Below are 18,008 nucleotides of genomic sequence, written 5' to 3'. Positions count from 1 at the left end.
TTTGTGTCAAATGTATGATGTATTCAATTTTGCAAATTTGAGAATACAATGAATCTTGAATGATAGGTTTTGTCATGTCTTGAGTTATATTTTGAGTTCATACCAATAATGTATTATTTTCAAGGAGAATTAATACAAAGGAGAGTTCTACATATCTGTGTCTCTAAGTTTTGTCTCCATTTTCATGTATCTGTTACTATGAGACTGAAATGAACAAAGTTCTTTCAATTTAATGCAACTTGGATGAGTTGTATGTCTTTTGATTGATTTCTTTTAATTCAAGAAGTTAAGTAAATGCTTTCATGAATTGATAGGGTTTCTAGGTATATGGGAGGGATATCATAAGAATAAAATTTAGGGTTAACAACTGATAGATTTAATTGCAAGCCAATTAAATAGGTCTAGGATTACCGGTTTGACTCTATATATCAATGGATAAGGCACTGGTCAATTAATTCAGATAATCAAAATCAATTTTTCATTTTTGTAATGAAGAATTAAATTGTCGATCATACCCTTATTTTGACAACTTTCCTTGAATTTACAGTAAGTTGTTGTAAATCAACTAGTTGATTGCATTCCAAGAAGTTTTTTGAACATTTATTTGCTATAAGGGATAAATATGAGAAAATGAATATTATTGAATAAATTTAAAGAGGAGAATCATAGAAGAATCCACATCTAAATCCCTAGGTACACTTGCCTTGGCCCTGTAGAGCCTAAAATGTAGAGAGTCCTTGTACTCTATCATGTTGGTCCAGATCTAAGATAAGTTTAGTCAAATATGGAAATTAGCTAATCCTTAGGCTTTATCTTATCTTCTGTATCTTGGTATCAATAGTTTTAAAACACCAACAAATCTAATATGTAATTTATATGCATTATTTCTATTTCTCCAATTAAGAGTATACTTAGTGTGAGTGCTCCAAAATATTAATGTTCCTTGATACTTAAGATTTTTAACTGATCATTGAATGTTCTATAATTGCACAAATATACATATAATAAATATAATAGATAATTATATAAGTGCATACCAAGTTGAATGCCAATAGTTAGGAGAGACTAGCTCCTTAAAAACCCATGGAACAAAACCCACTTGTTGTAGGAATAATTAAAAACATACTTTATTTGATAATTGAAACAAATCAAACCAACGACTTTATCCAAAATAGTTCTACATGTACACGAGAGGGTTCACATTATAATTAATTATGTTTTTAATAATTTTATTTCCAATCTTTTTGACTTATTTAAATCTACGCGCTCTTCCACTAATTGTACGTTGTACAATAATCAAAGAGCTTCTTCTGGGTAGATTCCGAATACCACAATTTTTTTTATTAAAAAGAAATATGCTGATCCGTAAAAAATTCCATAAGAATATTGACAATCTGTGGAACAGATGAAATTTTATACGGTAAAGTGACAGGCATGATTGTGACATTGCCGTTTTCTTAGTTCCTTCCCTGCTTGCTACCTAGATGTTGCGTAGGTTTTTCCCTGTTCTTAGCCCCTTTTTCTTGTCTCCGAGCAATTTCTCTACACGCTCTTTCTTGGTCACGAGCAATTTCCTTACATCTTTCCTATAAACACAAAGATCCACCTCCTCAAAAATACCATTTCTCAGAGAAGGTTGCGAGTCTAGCAAGCATCGATTTTCAAATTATGGGTTTAGATTTTCAGCCCACACCACGGTAAGTATAATGAATTTCTGCAATTATTTGAGAGTTAGAGGGATTGCTAGGCCTCACTAAACTATGTTATTGAATTCTGAGACGAGCTTCGGAGATATATAATTAGAATTGACAGTGGGTACTCAAATGAGGGTAGAAATCTTAACCTTTTTTTTCTGAAAATTTAAGTGGGTTTTGCCAGAATAACATTCTATCCGTAATTTGAGAGGATTGAATGGCACAGGAATTGATTTTTATGATGCCCAAGTAGATGCTAATTTGAAGAATCGTTGTTATAGGTTCAGTGTTGGTCAGGAACTAGCAACTTTGATTACATCCTGCGGGATCCTGCACAAGTCTTGGGAGGAGATCTGCAACGTTTGTAAAAATGACGTAGAGTTTTCTGTGAAAGAAGATGAAGGAGTAGCGTATGTGACCTTTCCTTCATTTTCTACAGAAGATTTCATAGTCACGGACGGTAAATATGGAGAGTGCAATATCCAGAATGAGAAAATCTTCTCTGTCTGCCTCAAAGGTGCTGATGATAAGCCGGCCCTTGTTCACCTAGGGGCCTTCAACCGATTCCAACGTATTCTGGAAAGTCCAGATTTCATAGCCAAGGTAAATAGGCCCTCTCTTCTTTATTGAAAAAATGCTCTTTTGATTTTCTAATCTTGTCATTTCAGTCTCCAAAAACAATTCTTCAATGACCATCAACTAAGATTCTGCAATCTACAAAATTAATGCAATCACATGTTTTTTTTATTGAAAGGGGCATTTAGCTCATGTATTAACTTAAGAAATTCTTTTCCTTGAACGGGAAGTATATTAGCTTAAGAAATTCTTTTACTTAACGGGAAGAAGTATCTGCTTGTAAAGATAAGGAAAAAGAATTCCACTTTTTAAATACAATTGCAAGTGAATTGAGCCCAATTTTGTTGTGACTGGGCTGCTGAGACATGCGTCATATGCACCACATCCAGGTTTAAACACCGGCGAAAAGAGCCCTAATGCTTGTGTCAGTAGCATGTTGTTGATTTTTCCATGTAAATTTTGAGTTCTATAAAGGAGAGAATGTAGTTGTTGAGAATGATTTAATAGCCGTAATAATATTTGTTGATTTAATCTAATAATTTTGATAGTATTTATTGCTATAGTGTTCAATATGATTGGTAATATTATACTACTAGTTTGTAGTTTTAAAGTGTTATTGTTGGTGATATTTACTTATAACTGAATTAATGTATTTTACATCTAAAAAGCAACAAGTCATGCCATGCAAACATCTCAATAAAACATGACATAGTGCATGAGTAATGCCTTTTTTGAGCTGTTGACAAAAGAATGGTGATGTGAACCTTGAAACCTTAGTTATAAGTAGGAGACTTTAAGCTGATGTAAAACTTGAGAGTGATTTGAAATATTTATGTAGGATTTTTATAAGCTCAAAATTAGAATGCTTTACTACTTGATCCTCTCTAGATGCCTCATAAGATATATAGAAACAATATTTTATAATCATTTGGTCAATGATAGTTTGCAACAGATTTCTCAAATTTTTCATTTAGTCCCTTATACCACTTGCTTTGATGATGGCCATTATAATTCCTTCATACATTTGGACTGCTTTATTGTAACTGCTAAATAAAATTGTGAGATTGTTTCCTGCAATTGATTTACTAATATGAAAAGGATTCTTCATCATGTTTATGTCGCAGCTGTGTGATGCAAGTAGTGGGTGTCAATCACTAGGTTATTCCCAATATCCTTTCTTGAACTTCTTCTAAGTTCAACCAATACCTAATCCCTTCCTCGGGACCTACTCAAGACTAGAGTGGTGGTGAATGGCTTCCTCAACATTCCCACTTCACCTCCCAATACCATCTCTATCTTCTAAGTATCCTCAAACCTTCAAAAAGGTAACCAAATCTTCTACACACCTCACTCCCTTGCACCCTCCAGGATCTCAGACTCTACTATCCCTCTTTGTACTCTTTTCCATCATTTCACCAAGTTCTAAAACCATCTCATAGGTTTTGGACTCCCTTCTAAGTTAAAACTGCAAGTTTCTCTAGGAGGCCTAATAGGAGCTCTTTCCTAGTAGCCCTGTCCAACCATTTTATTCATCAAACTCCCAAAACTTCCATAGAACTTACCAAACTAATTACAGAATCATTAATGGGTTATAAAAACCTAACAAACTCCAAAGGATGGAATCTGGGTCGACTCTCCTTAACCCTTGACTCTCGAGTCCTAGTTTAGGATAATTAGGACTAATACCACAGTTTGGACTATCAGGTCATCAAAACCAAAACCCACATCAAAAATACTCTTGTCAACACTTAGGACATCCCTCCACATTATTATCTTTCAAACCTCAAGCATCCATGACCTCCAATATGCCTTCTGCAACGTGATTCCTGACCGTCTGCACGCTAAGCACATGAAGATGCTTAGCTTAATAGCTGTCAAGATACTCCAAGTAGGTGGTTGCTTTGAAAATAAAAGGTAAAACATTCATCTCCATCCTATATCTCTTCTATACAACAAAAAATAAGGTTTCCCACTGTGGGGATTAGGAAGGAGACTCCATTTCAGTTAAAACCCTAAGCACAGATTAGGGTAACCAGCAGACACAAAATAAATCAAAAGTACTTCAAGCTTATCCTACATGTCTCGAACTAATTAGTACCTTTACAAGGAAACAAAAAAACAACTTTTCACAATAGAAGCATGTACGTATTGTAACACTGCAAGGAGATCTTAAAACTGTACTTGTTGTTTGCACATATTTTCCCACCAAAACTGCTTTCTTATTGATTCAAATCCGTACACATCAACTCCAATCCTTTCCTAGGTTGAAGAACATTCATTTATAGGCCATGCCTCTTGACCTTACATATTCACTCCTCCTTGTTCGATCAAAACATAACTCTGACTGTTGACCTTCCAAATCTGCAAGAAAAGTTGCTCAGCAACAATATTTGTTGCATGACAACTTTTTGTCAATTTTTGCAACTTTTCAATATGCCTAATCAAATGCCTTCAAATGCCTACCAAAACTTGTTAAATCATGCAAGAATTCTAAAAAACCATAAAATTGAAGATTTTTGGTCAACTCATAGTGTTGACCAACGTTGACTGACCTATAACTTGCCCATAGGCCTTATTACAATATGAATGAAATTTGCCTAAATGCATTCTAGAGATGCTTGAGATTTACATGTTGCCTTGTGTCAACTTGGACACTTATTAACGACCTAATCTATCCAAAATTGAGGTTTGACCACCTTGTTTAGGACCTTGGGCCCTTGCATTATACTCCCACAGTTGAAAAACTCAAGTTCCTTGAGTTGCTAGGTGCTGAAGAGTGCTGCCATGCTTCACAATATCTTCCTCTGTCATCCAGATTGCTTACACCTCTGGTAAGCCTTGCCACTTCACCAGGTACTCCTTGCAGGTTTTGTTTCTTGTCTTCTTGACTGGCTTAGTGTCCAGTATGCACTCTAATTGCAATGGCTTGTTGGGTGGTAGGTCCTTCACCCATTCTACTTCAGAATCTGCCCTGCTGTTGCTATTGGGACTCATGTTTTTGTTATCCCCTTTGAATAATGTGAGGTCTGCTACATTGAAAATAGGTGATATACCTATCCCCTTTGGTAGTTCCAGTTCGTATGCATTATTTCCATATTTAAGTAGAATTTTGCAAGGACCAATCCTTTTCATTTGTAGTTTTCTGCCTGGACCTTTAGGTAACCTGTCTTTGTTTAGGAATGCCATCACTAGGACACCAATTTTGAAATGAATCTCTTTCTTCCTCTGATCTGCTCTGTCTTTATACTTGGTTACTGTCTTTTCCAAATGATCATGGACTGTCTTCATAAGTTCTGCAAGTGTCTCCCCTGTGGCACTTCTTGATTTCATATCTTGTAAATCTCTTAGTTCCATGTGTCCCCTTGGATGAAACCCATACACTGCCTCAAAAGGTGTCCTTCTTGTTGACCTATTAACAGAGTCATTATATGTATATTCTGCCTGACTGATTTGCTTGATCCCAAACCAGATCATGTTGTTTTGTTAGGCACCTAAATAGATTTCCTAAAGACCTGTTCACTACCTCAGTTTGGCCATCAGTCTGAGGGTGGTAAGCTGATGAATAGGCCAAATGTGTGCCAAGTTTGTTCTATAAGGTTCTCCAAAAATGTCCAATGAATTTGGTGTCCCTATCAGTCACTATAGTCATAGGGAGTCCATGAATTCTCACCATTTCTTTGAGGAAAAGGTTTGCAATTTGAGATGCATCATGGTTGCTTCTGCAGGGAATAAAGTGAGCCATTTTTGTGAACCTATCAACTACTACAAATACCATATCTACTCCTCTAGCAGTTTTAGGTAACCCAAGCACAAAGTCCATGCTTATGCTGTCCCAAGGTTTTGTAGGTATTGGAAAAGGTTGATATAACCCTGCATTAGATGATGTTCCTTTGGCCCTTTGACAGATCAGACAACTTTCTACAAATTGTGAGATTGTTTCCTGCAATTGATTTACTAATATGAAATGGATTCTTCATCATGTTTATGTTGCAGCTGTGCCACTCAATCACATGCACTGAACAAATATCTAGCATTGTTATTTTTGAATGTTTATGGATTCAATTTTGTTGCTGTTTTTCCCATCAATATTTTAGATCACATTCCCTGATCTATCATCAGTATGAATGAATAGAGAACAAAAGAAATAAATGATAAGAGTAACAGACTCGGCCTATAAAAGAGGGTTGAGAGAGATTGAAGGAAAGAGAGAGAAACAAGAATAGAACATTTATGAATTGTGGAAATTTACTTTATCTCATCAAGCATTGTTGACAACCAGCAGACCAGTTTGTCTTCATTTAGAAGAGATTTAAGTATGCAAATATAATTAATACCGTTTATTTGTTTGTTCTATCAGATACAAGGTTTAAGGGCACAAGCCATTATATTTGCTGGCCATTCCATGGGAGGAGCGGTTGCAACCCTGGCTACTCTCTGGTTTCTGCAAAAGAAGGCAAGAAATATATCTTATTTTTGCATTACATTTGGTTCTCCATTGGTGGGCAATTCTGTGCTTGGGGAGGCTATCGGGCGTGAAGATTGGACAGGAAAATTTTGTCACGTTGTCTCCAAGTATGATATTGTTCCTAGGATGCTCCTCACACCATTTGAATCAATTGCCAAGCCTTTGAATGCAATTGTGCCTCACTGGGGGAGCATAATGGGCATTGACTATGTTACTGTAACACATCTTTCTATACCAGAGGCTTGCCCAACTCTTCTTGAGAAAGTCCTGCAGTACACATCTACAATAGCAAATAATTACCAAGGAGAGTCTGGTCTGAGAAGTCCATATAGACCCTTTGGTACTTACATGTTTTGTTCAACACAAGGTGCAGCTTGTATTGATGACTCTGAAGCTGTCCTGAAGATGCTGCACTTCACCATGCAAGGAATGCCTTCTGATCAACTTGCAGTCAGCTGTGCTTCAGAGCACACAGGTTATAGGCATATGTTGGAAGCTATCACCAAAAACTTGCTAAACACGATGTCAATTACCAACAACTTTCCTGCAGATTCCTTTGACATGGGAATATCGCAGGAATTGGAAGCAATGGGTCTTGGGGCTCAGGTAAAATCTCTTTAACTTCTGCTTTTGTATGTGTCATTGCTTCATGCTCTGCAAGTGCAAAACATATTTCATATTACTAGACAATTTGTCAAGTGGTCATTTGTAATTCAAAATAGGCAAAATCATATGCAATATGAAGCCAAAAAAACAACTTACGTACCTGATTCGCCAGTTTACCTTGCCTGGGTACGAACTGGTACCTGGTTTTGGTCCATTTTGCCTGCTGGTTCATGTAGGTTTCAAAAACGTGATCACGAACCATGATGTTATGATTACAAATCTTAAAGTTTATGATGTTTTTTTGTTTAAATCATGTTTTCATGATACCTTGCGACATTCTACTTTTAATTTTGTTTCTAGGTTTCGTAAATATGCATATGTATAATTTGTTTTTTTTTTTTAAACTAACGACGATGAACAGTCCTTTGATCGTGGACATAGAACCAAACTTGAACTGGTAACTTATAAAAAAACAAAAAGAACGAAGAAGAACTATCTTTATTCCAGGTCAGTCCACGTAAATATTTAGATTTATTTCAAGATAAAGAAAGGATACAAAGTACCATGAGCAGGCATTAGCAAGGTCTTCCTTCCTCAAGTCTGATTTTATTGATGCTTTATCCTAGACTAGAACCAGTGACTCCCCAGTCCCCAGTTGTTTTGTGTAATCTTTAAGCTACCTGCCAGACTTATTTATGAATAGTTTCCTCCCAGCCATATTTTGAATCTTGACTCAAAAAGTTTGGGCTGTACTTCAATCTTTAGAATGCACTTACTATTTTCATTAGACTTGGGTTTGCCTCTCAATCTTGGCTAACACCATTTAATAGTTGTTCGGAGTTCCTGTTTAGCATTTATTTCAATAGCTACGGTGGCTTTTGGTTCTCTTCATATTTCCCTCTTAATGTTGTTTTCCTTTGCGTATATAAAGAGATTGATAGTTTTTTTTTTTGGTTTAAGCAGAACCCTCATGCATCTCTTGCTCTCAAAAAAGCCAGAGAGATGAAAAATGATCAAGATTTGAATGTTGAGAAATTAAATAACAGCTTAAGCAAAAGCCAGAGTCACATGGCAGAGGTGGAATGGTACAAAGGGCGTTGTGCGAAGGGCTCTGGATACTATGATTCTTTCAAACAGCAGGGTGAAAAGCCAGAGTTTCATGTAAATTTGGCTAGATTAAAGTTAGAAACATTCTGGAATGAAATTGTTGAGTTGGAGGAGAAGCATGAGTTGCCTAGTGACTTCCGGTGCCAAAATAAATGGATCAATGCTGGCACTGCATATAGGAGACTTGTAGAGCCTCTGGACATTGCATACTACTATCGTACACGGAAGGATAACAAAAGCTATCTTTCAGTGAGACCCCACCGTCACATGGTTCTGGAGAAATGGATGAAAGAAAAGGAACAAACTCGCACTGGAAGAGAGAAGAAGGATCGCACAAAATTTGCATCCTTAACTCTGGACTCCTGTTTTTGGGCTCATTTGGAAGATGCTTGTCAAGCATTGGCATGTCTCCAGAGGGAGCAAAAGCTACATCAAGTCATAAATGCATTAGTGCAAGAAGTTGAAGTGTTTGAAGACTACATCTGGGGTATTATCAAAGATAGAAATATTTCTGCAGAGGTTTTCGTGGAGCAGAGTAGCTTCATGAGTTGGTGGGAAAAATACAGCAACATTCGTCAACTTCAATCCCCACAATGGAAATCAAGCTCTCCTTTGTTTGATTTCATGTCAAATAAAAGCTGGAAATAGAAAACTCGGAACAAAGGGCAACTTTGCTAACATTGAGACAGTTCTTTCCACGCCATTTTCAGTTGGAACATTGAAGTAGTTGGTTTCTGTGGTTTCTTCCTTTTGCCTGATAAGTTAATTTTCTTTTCTACTGGTTATGTGTATGTATGTTCCATCATGAGTGGATAAATGGGTTCCATCATGTATGTTGAGTTCTTAGAAATGTAATTATGAATGAATGTAACTGCTTCATTTGGAGTTGATTTCTCTATAGTTTAAACTTTAGAGGAGTTTTATCAGAAGAGTTTCATGCCCAAGTAGAGGTTTTATTTACAAGATGTATTCTTGACTGAAAATATTTATGCATATCTTCGTTAGGTGAATACACTGACTTCAAAAGCAACAGTGTCATAGACAAATGACAAATAATCTTTCTAAACATGTTTATGGTATTGTGCTTTTTCAAAACTATTATATTATGGTTCTTTTCATTTTGAGCAATTGTGATATTGTTATCTGAATTCTATTGTGTAATTTTTGAGTAAAATTTATCGATTCATGTTTTATGAGTAGGGATACACATGAACCCATTTCTTAGGAGAATGAATGGAACACTGAGCACTCATTTCATCTAGATAATGCTCAGGAGGTGAAGCACCAGGGCTTTCTGGGGATCACCCATCCTAGTACTACTCCAGCTTCCTCCATAATTATACAGACTCTATTTGCAATAACCTTGTGTTGTGCCTTATGAATCATTCATTAGAAAGTCCTTTAAATTCATCAAATGATATTTAAGAGACATTTTCCACAAAAAGTCAAATTATGTTGTTACCATAAGAATTCAACTTAAAATTAGATAATATTTAATCATCTGAAAGTACCCAACAGCCACCATTAAGAACTTATTATGGATTTCGAACTTGCACAGCAATATTTCATAAGTCGGGATAACTTCAAATTTTCAGGGCAAGATTAAGTGGACTCCTAAAGGAGAAATATCTCATGGGTTAAGCAATCTTGCATTACCCATATTTTATTGTGAAATGTTTGTTTCTTTTTGCACGTACGTTGGACTGTCACATTGATTTTGTTTCCACCACAATGTTCATATTCTGGCTGTTGCGACAGCTCAACATCTCAAAATCACAACCAGTCTTTATTTTTTGCAGTTCTGCACGTTGCTCATAGAGCCTCCATATTGTTTTCACAACATAGTTTTAGGACAAAAATTATGTCCACATATTCAATACTGTTAACTGGTACCCTTACTGTACTTTTGTGGCATGCTGTCAAGCCAGTGTGATCTGTTATGTAATTGGCCCCCTTATTGTAATTTGCAGCATGCTGTCAAACCAATGGGACCTATTTTAGTGCGTTACACTGATTTAGAGTGGTGTTCCGAAGGAGGTTTATAGGAGAGCCATCATTGAGTCTAATCCCTTGCCACATAGAACCTGTCCCATGATTTGGTCGATGTTTATCTTCATCAATAACTCGCTATGAAAGAATAGAAATTTCATGAATAGAGACAACACAAGGAGAGAAGGGATCCTACTGATGATTAGATTTGAGCTCTGAATGTTAGGCAGGGATCCTATGGAGGGGTTTGGGTTTTATTTTGGTGGATGATAATTTTTTTTCAGGGGCTAAAGGTTTATTTGGAATCGTTTGTTAGGAAACAGGAGCCTGACTTTTTAGCCCTCTCATTTTGAGGGGGTGAAAATGGGACGGGGATAGTGGGGAGATTTTTTGCAGCATTAAAAATTAATTGTGATAGCAATAAAATAATGCAACCATAAATTTAAATCTTACGCTTATTATCACTCTAAACTTCATGGAACTGCTAATTTGTTTAATTTTAGGAGCTACAATCTTTAAGCTGAAACAAACTAGAAAACTAATGAACAGCTCACCTTTAAATACTCCTCGAAAATCTCAGTTGTCACCTGCTCTATTTTTAAGGAACCCCCCTCCATGGGACCCAACCTTATAATCTTGACCTATGACCTGTTCGCACCTAAAATATTGAATTTTTTATTATCAATCTTGTGCTTTGAATATTGTAATCTAGTATATAATCTTTTCACACGTAAATTATTATTTTTTGAATGTTTAAAATGTTCTTTCTTAGAATTTAGCTTTTGTTGTATACTTTCACCTTGAGTTCCTTGTTTTTGTTTTTCTTACTGCCATGGCCTTGACTTCCCTTATAAAAAAGTAACTTGAGTGTATGAATTGTTTCTAATTAGACCTGATATCCATCTGTGCCAATTTGTATCAAAGTCTAGTTTGTTGTTAGGTTATTGGAAAGATTAATGGTACCTTCAATGCACAATTTGTCTACTCTAACCAGCTACACAAACAAAATGAACACTAGATTTTTCGTGAAAAACCCAACTACAAAAAATCATGGAGAAACTAATTCAAATGAAATGATAATAACATTGGTTAAGGTGACACTGATTAGGTGATTCAATAGAACAAGGCTTATTGTTTGAACACGGGGTACTTTCAATAGGCTAATTGGCTAAGTAGATACACCAACACCCCCCGCCTCCCACCAAAAAAAAGAAAGAGACTCGCTGCAAATACAAGGGTCACTGCCAATACTAATGATAATTGCCAAAAGAATGAAAATTAAAATGAAAACAAAATGTAGTGTTAGGCCTTTGAATAACTACACCTCCTTGATCAACTATCAAAGTAGTTTGCACTTTCATTAGAAAAGGATCCCAAATATGATCCCATAAACACACACTATAGTTGACTCCATACATCTTGAATAGAACACACACACACACACGCACAACACACAACAAGCACAAAGCACACACGCATGCCCTGCCCACCCGCCCGCCTCAAGAAATACACACTACTACGATCTTTGGTGTCAACGGATATGATGATTATGCTAGGCAAAGTCGTTGAGACCAAAATCATCAACACATTTTCAAATGGATCGACCCAAAACATAAGATCCATGCAACCACCAAGACGATCCAAGCAACTACTGAGGGATGAAATATGATTACATTTAATTCTCAGCCAATGGTCATGAAAAAAATACGAAGAAAAGGCTATTAGTGAGAAAGATAATCAATGCGTAACCAACTGATACACCACAATTGTTGGAAACTAGTTGGATTATAGCCACAAATGCACCAACAAAACCCCAGAGCTCGAGATATGGATGTCGAAACTAATGACAATCATGTTGACATCAAGGAAAACATAATTATAACCATTGACCTCACATTCCAATAATCTTTACCTTCTTTATTGATGACACCATTCATAAATAACAAAGAAAAGAAAGAAACATGTTGGAACCAAACAACTCTGCATCTAAAATTCTTCTAGAAATACCGAGAGAGCATCACCCAAACTCTCCCCCTTTGACAACAATGAAAAAGGGTTAGAAATAGCATGAACAAACTACTCCCTCTCAATGCTACACACACCTCACCTATAAGGAAGATCCCTAGCATTGATCCAAAAAAATGTGAAGTGAAAAGCATTGGATCATTGCACACATTGATACTCATCAGTGAGCACTAGGGAGGGGCAGAATGTCCAACTTCCCCTAAACAATACTCAAAAGCATCTTTGTACAAATGTTAAGTGAATATGTTTTTTTTTTTCTCCTTTATGTGTACATACTCCAATCGACTTTTCCTTCTTCAACGTTCTCTTTGATAAAGTGATATATGATGTCAATATGCTTCATTCTATAATGTGTTACAATGTTCTTTAACATACTAATAACACTTGTATTATCACACATTATTAGAATCGGTTCACAAAAAATGATCCCAATATTCTTCAAGATTTCTTTCATCTATAATATCTACATGCAACATGAGGATGCTACAATATATTTTGATTCAATAGTAGAAAGCATTACAAAATCCTGCTTCTTTCTTGCCCAAGCAGCAAATCGAGAGCCAAGGAAGAATGCTCCTCCACTTGTACTCTTTCAATCATTGAAAGATCCTACCCAATCAACATTTGTGTATGTTGTTAGTGTAAAATATGATCCTTTTTATACCACAAACCATAATCCTCAGTCCCTTTCAGATACATTAAGACCCTCTTTCACAGTCATAACATGTATTTCTTTTGATTATTGTTGAAATATATCTACCAAACAAACTAAATACATTATATCAGGTCTAGATGCTATCAAACACAACAAACCTCCAATTATCACTCTATACTTTCTCACATCAACCTTCAATAAATAAACTTCTCTTGTCAACTTAAAATGAGTAACAATTAGAGTGCTAACTAGTTTCGAGCTTGCTAGCCCAAATTTCTTCAAAAGCTCCTTCGCATACTTGGATTTAGAAATAAATATGCCTTTATTATTTTGGTTCACTTTCAATCCAAGAAAGAAGTTCAATTCCACAACCATAGACATCTAAAAATATTTATGCATATTATCAACAAACTTCTTGCAAATGTCATCTTTGCATCCAAAGATTATATCATCAACATACATAAACACAATTAGGATTATGTTAGTATCACTTTTTATGTATAGGTTGTTAGACCAACTTTTCTTGAATTCTTGATTGATAAAATATTTGTCTAACTTTCTATACTAGGCTCTCAGTGCCTACTTCAATCTGCAAACGACCTATGGATCTATCTCTGACTTGAAACCTTCAAGTTGTTCAATGTAAACCTCTTCCTTTAGTTCACCATTTAGAAATGTTGATTTGAGATCCATTTGATAGACTTCGAAGTTTCTAAAAGTTGCAAATGCCAAAAACGTTCTAATGACATCCATGCAATATGTACACAAGTCTCATCAAACTTAATTCCTTTAATCTAAGAACGACTTTTGCATACAAGCCTAGATTTGTTCCTTATCACTTTTTCATTCTCATTTAGTATATACATGAAAACCCATTTAATTCCAATTGCATTCTTTTCTTCTAATCTCAAAACAAGTTCACTAGTGTAATTCTATCCAATATTTTAATTTAGCCCTTCTTTCATTGCTCCTATTCAACACTAATCATTACATCCTTCTATTTATTTTGGTTCAATTTTTGAAAGAAAAGAATGCAAAGTTTTCTCTTTTGCTATCTTACTTCTAGTGACAACTCCCTTGCTCTCTGTTTTTATGTGGAGCCTAATCAGATTCACAGGGGAATTTTTCCCCACTTCATTTGGCGTGGTCCCCCCCGCACACCCCCCCCCCGATTTTTTTGTGGGGGTTTAAGGGTAGTGCCCTCATGCTAGGAGTCAAGGGGCAACACCCCTTGGAGGATCCTGGGGTAGTGCCCCTTGCAGGATCCTGGGGTTAGCGGCCCCATACACACTCCCTGTCACGATACTGCTATTGGAAATATAAAGGGAAAGTAAGTTCTAGGAGGGGGGCAGGGGAGGGGGTGAATTAGTACTTTAAACTTTTACCATATAACATTTCACCATTCATCCATCTCATAACTTAGCATATAAATTGAAATAAGTACATCACATCCATAGCATAATGTAAATCAACACGTAACACAATATTTTGTTTACCCAAAAACCCTCTAAGAAGAAGGTAAAATTGGGGTGGGGATGACACCCAAAAATCTTCACTACTGTAGCAATAAAGTGTGACCAATTATGGCTACAAAGTTTTGACCATAAACTATGATCTACCTCTTGTGAGAGGTCTTTCATGTTAAAGGCTTACAAAGACTGTTAGGTCTCACCTTGACTAAAGGCTTTAAACTCACAATTAAGCAAGCACTCTGTTAGGAGATTTACAAAAGTCTATTAGGACTACTCTATTAATTGAGAGATTTACCCTGTATCACCTATCAAAATGATTCAATACCTAATCCTTCAGTTAGCACCTCTCTACTAGATGTTAGATCTCCTCTTTACAGTTTATGTCTTGATCCTTCTGATCTCATTTATCAACTTTGACCTTTCATTGCTTGTCTTCACAATTGGTTCTGTTCTCATCAACTAGTTCTACAATGCTAATCCATCAATTAAGCATCTTCTCCATGCCTCCTTTCACACATGATACTCCTCTTCATCATACTGCTCCCCCTTAGACTTTACCTCTTTAAATAGGCATCATGGAGATGATCTTAGGTCATAATCAATGACTCTAGTTGATTATTATTGCCACCTTAAGCTTCTCTTTTTCTAATTGGCTGCATGGATTACATAGGGATGTGTGATATGAATTGATCGTTATCTCTTAATATCAAAACTTAATGTTCATGTCGACCTAAAATGGTTTACATAGGAGTTTGTGCCATTACAAACTTCTATGTCATTTACTGGTTACTCGACATTAATAGTCTTCTAATGCTCGGCCTTAACTGTGCTCTTCTGTTGTTTACTCGGCTCCTGAATGGCTCAACACATACCGTTGCTCGACATCTGAATCACTTGGAACACATTGTTTGCTTGGCATACATGGTCTTCTTGGCACCTGAGTGACTCAACACTTATAGACTACTCAACACCTACTAGTGCTTGGCACTAACTTGTCATATCACTCGACATGTATTATATGGACACTTATGCTCGACATGCTTTGATCACTCAGCTCACATTGATCACTCAACTCATTTTGTTCACTCAGCATGCACTATTCACTTAACCTAGGTAGTAGCTCGGTTGCAGTGATGACTAACTTTGCTAGATAATGACTAAGTGTTTTCTCACCATTTTGTCAAAACCATTTTGAGATTAAGAATCTCTCCTTTGACATGAGTGGAAAAAACACTTTGTCATGGCATATATTATCTTATTTCATGCATAAGTCAGACAATCTATAATATTTTCTCGGTATCTATACAAAATTTCAAAATCTTCAAAATTGCAAAAATGTTGTCATTACCTTGTTACTTCCCCTGAGTAAATACTTCACTTTGGACCTATAACTCCTCTTGAGTAGATATTACCAAAATATGTTACCCCTATCTTCTACCATGACAAAATTCTCAAAATTTACAAAATCCCCCTTTTTTGATACTTATGTCATTTGGGTGGTACACTTAGAGTGTATTTATCCAAAAATGGTTGGTGCACATTCATAATGATGCTAGGGCTGAATCCCAATTATCTCTAGCTGCATCTAAAGATTGGATTTGAATTTCTAAATTTGCTGCCATGTTAATTAGACATTCTTGTGTTGAAATATGTGAATCTTTCTTTTACAATGTCTCTACAAAGGCTAGTTCTCTCTACAAAACTTCCATGTGTGGGGTCAACAAGAATTGAATGTTGATCAAAGTTGATCTTATGTTTGCATCTTTTGCTTGCAACTCGGCAAGCCTACTCTATGTCAATAATAATCTCTGAAAATGTAACTGAGTAGTGCTAGGAGATGTCTTCAATGAAGATCTAATAGACTTAAGATCCCCTTTCAACCTATCAATTGTTTGTTGAGTTTGTTGAGTAAAGAAATCGACATTGAACAATTTTGTTTACAGAGAATAAATATTATCCAAAATTTTCTTCACTCTCCATCTTTGTTGATAAATCAACTTGTCTCAGTTCAATAACATTAGATATCTTATCCATGACCTTAGTGTGAAATTTCTTCTCAGATCATTCCAATAACTTTACATTAGTCTCTATATCTTCCTCTTCTATCCTATCTACTATATGTACAAGTTGGTCTATAATGGGCTTATTGGACAATGAATCTAAAATCTCAAAAGCATCAACAAAAATATCTCTAATCTCATGTAAAACCTATTTTTGCTTGTGCTCCCTCCTGAGCTTCTCTTGCCTTGATTTTCTTTGTAAGGCCTCCTGGAGTATTTCCATTTCTTCCAGTGTGATTGTTATTGGATTGAATTGTGGTAAAATGATCACTTCATCCAAACTCACATCCTCCAGTGATGTAGTTTCAACACTCTTTGGTGTGCTAGTACTCGACACTGATATCTTCAGTGGAGTGGCTTGAGTATTTTGTTTATGAAGAGTCTAGCTATTGGGAGGATGTGTAATAACTAGCAAGGTAACCAATGTCTGTACAACAACTTGTGTTGGAATTGACAATGGGAAAGTAAACTTTGAGAGGGGGGGGGGGCGTGAATCAATACTTCAAAAATTTAAACATAAAATCATTCACCACACAACCATCTCATAATTTGCATGTAATTGAAATAGAAAGCTAAACATGTTCATCCATAGCATGAAAACAAATAACACATAACATAGTAAATTTGTTACCTAGAAACCCTCCAAAGAGAAGGTAAAACTAGAGTGGGGATGACACCCACAAATCTTCACTACTATAGTTGTAAAGTGTATTCAATGAAGGTTACAATTGTCTAATCATAAACTATGATCTACCTTGTCAAAGGTCTGCCCTGTTAAAAGCTTACAAAGACTGTTAAATCTTACCCTATTAAGGGATTTCAATACCCTACTAAAAGTGTGCCTTGTTAGAGAACTTCAACTTACAATAAAGTAAGCACCTTGTGAAAGGATTTACAAAAGCCTTCTAGGACTACTCGGTTAAGAAATTTTTGATAAGTAGGAGATAATTTCCACAACAAGTCAAATTGTGACAAGATTTAATTGTGTGATTTTGAGTCAAAATCATTGACCCATGTTTCATGAGTATTGATTCAAAATGAATCCATCTCTCATGAGAATAAATGGAACACTTAGCACTCATTGGATCTAGGTGATGCTCATAGTGGTGAAGCATCGAGACTTCTCGGGAGGTCACCCATCGTAGTACTACTCTAGCCTGAGTGCGCTTAAGTACAGAGTTCCCTCCATGGTTAAACCCAAAGCTTGTAACCCCATTTGAAAAACCTTTACCAAGTGTTATACCTTATGAACCATTCATTATAAAGCCCCTTAAGCTCATCAATTGATAAGTAGGAGATAATTTCCACAGCAAGTCAAATTGTGATATTGCTATTAGGATTTAACTGTGTGATTTTGAG

General features: G+C 36.0%; 1 protein-coding gene across 1 annotated transcript; it reads left to right on the top strand.

Moving 5' to 3' along the window:
• Positions 1-1,618: 1,618 nt before the first annotated feature.
• LOC149559210 (lipase-like PAD4) lies at positions 1,619-9,458 on the top strand. The gene is made up of 4 exons (XM_089833135.1): positions 1,619-1,697; positions 1,976-2,297; positions 6,628-7,341; positions 8,305-9,458. The coding sequence occupies exons 1-4, from the start codon at positions 1,669-1,671 to the stop codon at positions 9,094-9,096; spliced, it is 1,857 nt and encodes a 618-aa protein (XP_089689261.1). The 5' UTR covers positions 1,619-1,668; the 3' UTR covers positions 9,097-9,458.
• Positions 9,459-18,008: the final 8,550 nt, after the last annotated feature.

The sequence above is a fragment of the Cupressus sempervirens genome, chromosome 5 (assembly GCF_028749045.1).
Source record: "Cupressus sempervirens isolate cs-2001-9-10 chromosome 5, ASM2874904v1, whole genome shotgun sequence".
NCBI lineage: Eukaryota > Viridiplantae > Streptophyta > Pinopsida > Cupressales > Cupressaceae > Cupressus > Cupressus sempervirens.
The sequence above is the reverse complement of the archived record's forward strand: the minus strand, read 5'-3'. Positions and strand labels throughout refer to the sequence as shown.

What these genes read in the sequence shown, in the direction of transcription:
- LOC149559210 (XM_089833135.1), top strand. Translation starts at nt 1,669, where the DNA reads ATGGGTTTAGATTTTCAGCCCACACCACG. An exon ending in GATTTTCAGCCCACACCACG is followed by an intron (nt 1,698 to 1,975) that starts GTAAGTATAATG and finishes TCGTTGTTATAG; the next exon opens with GTTCAGTGTTGGTCAGGAAC. An exon ending in GTCCAGATTTCATAGCCAAG is followed by an intron (nt 2,298 to 6,627) that starts GTAAATAGGCCC and finishes TTGTTCTATCAG; the next exon opens with ATACAAGGTTTAAGGGCACA.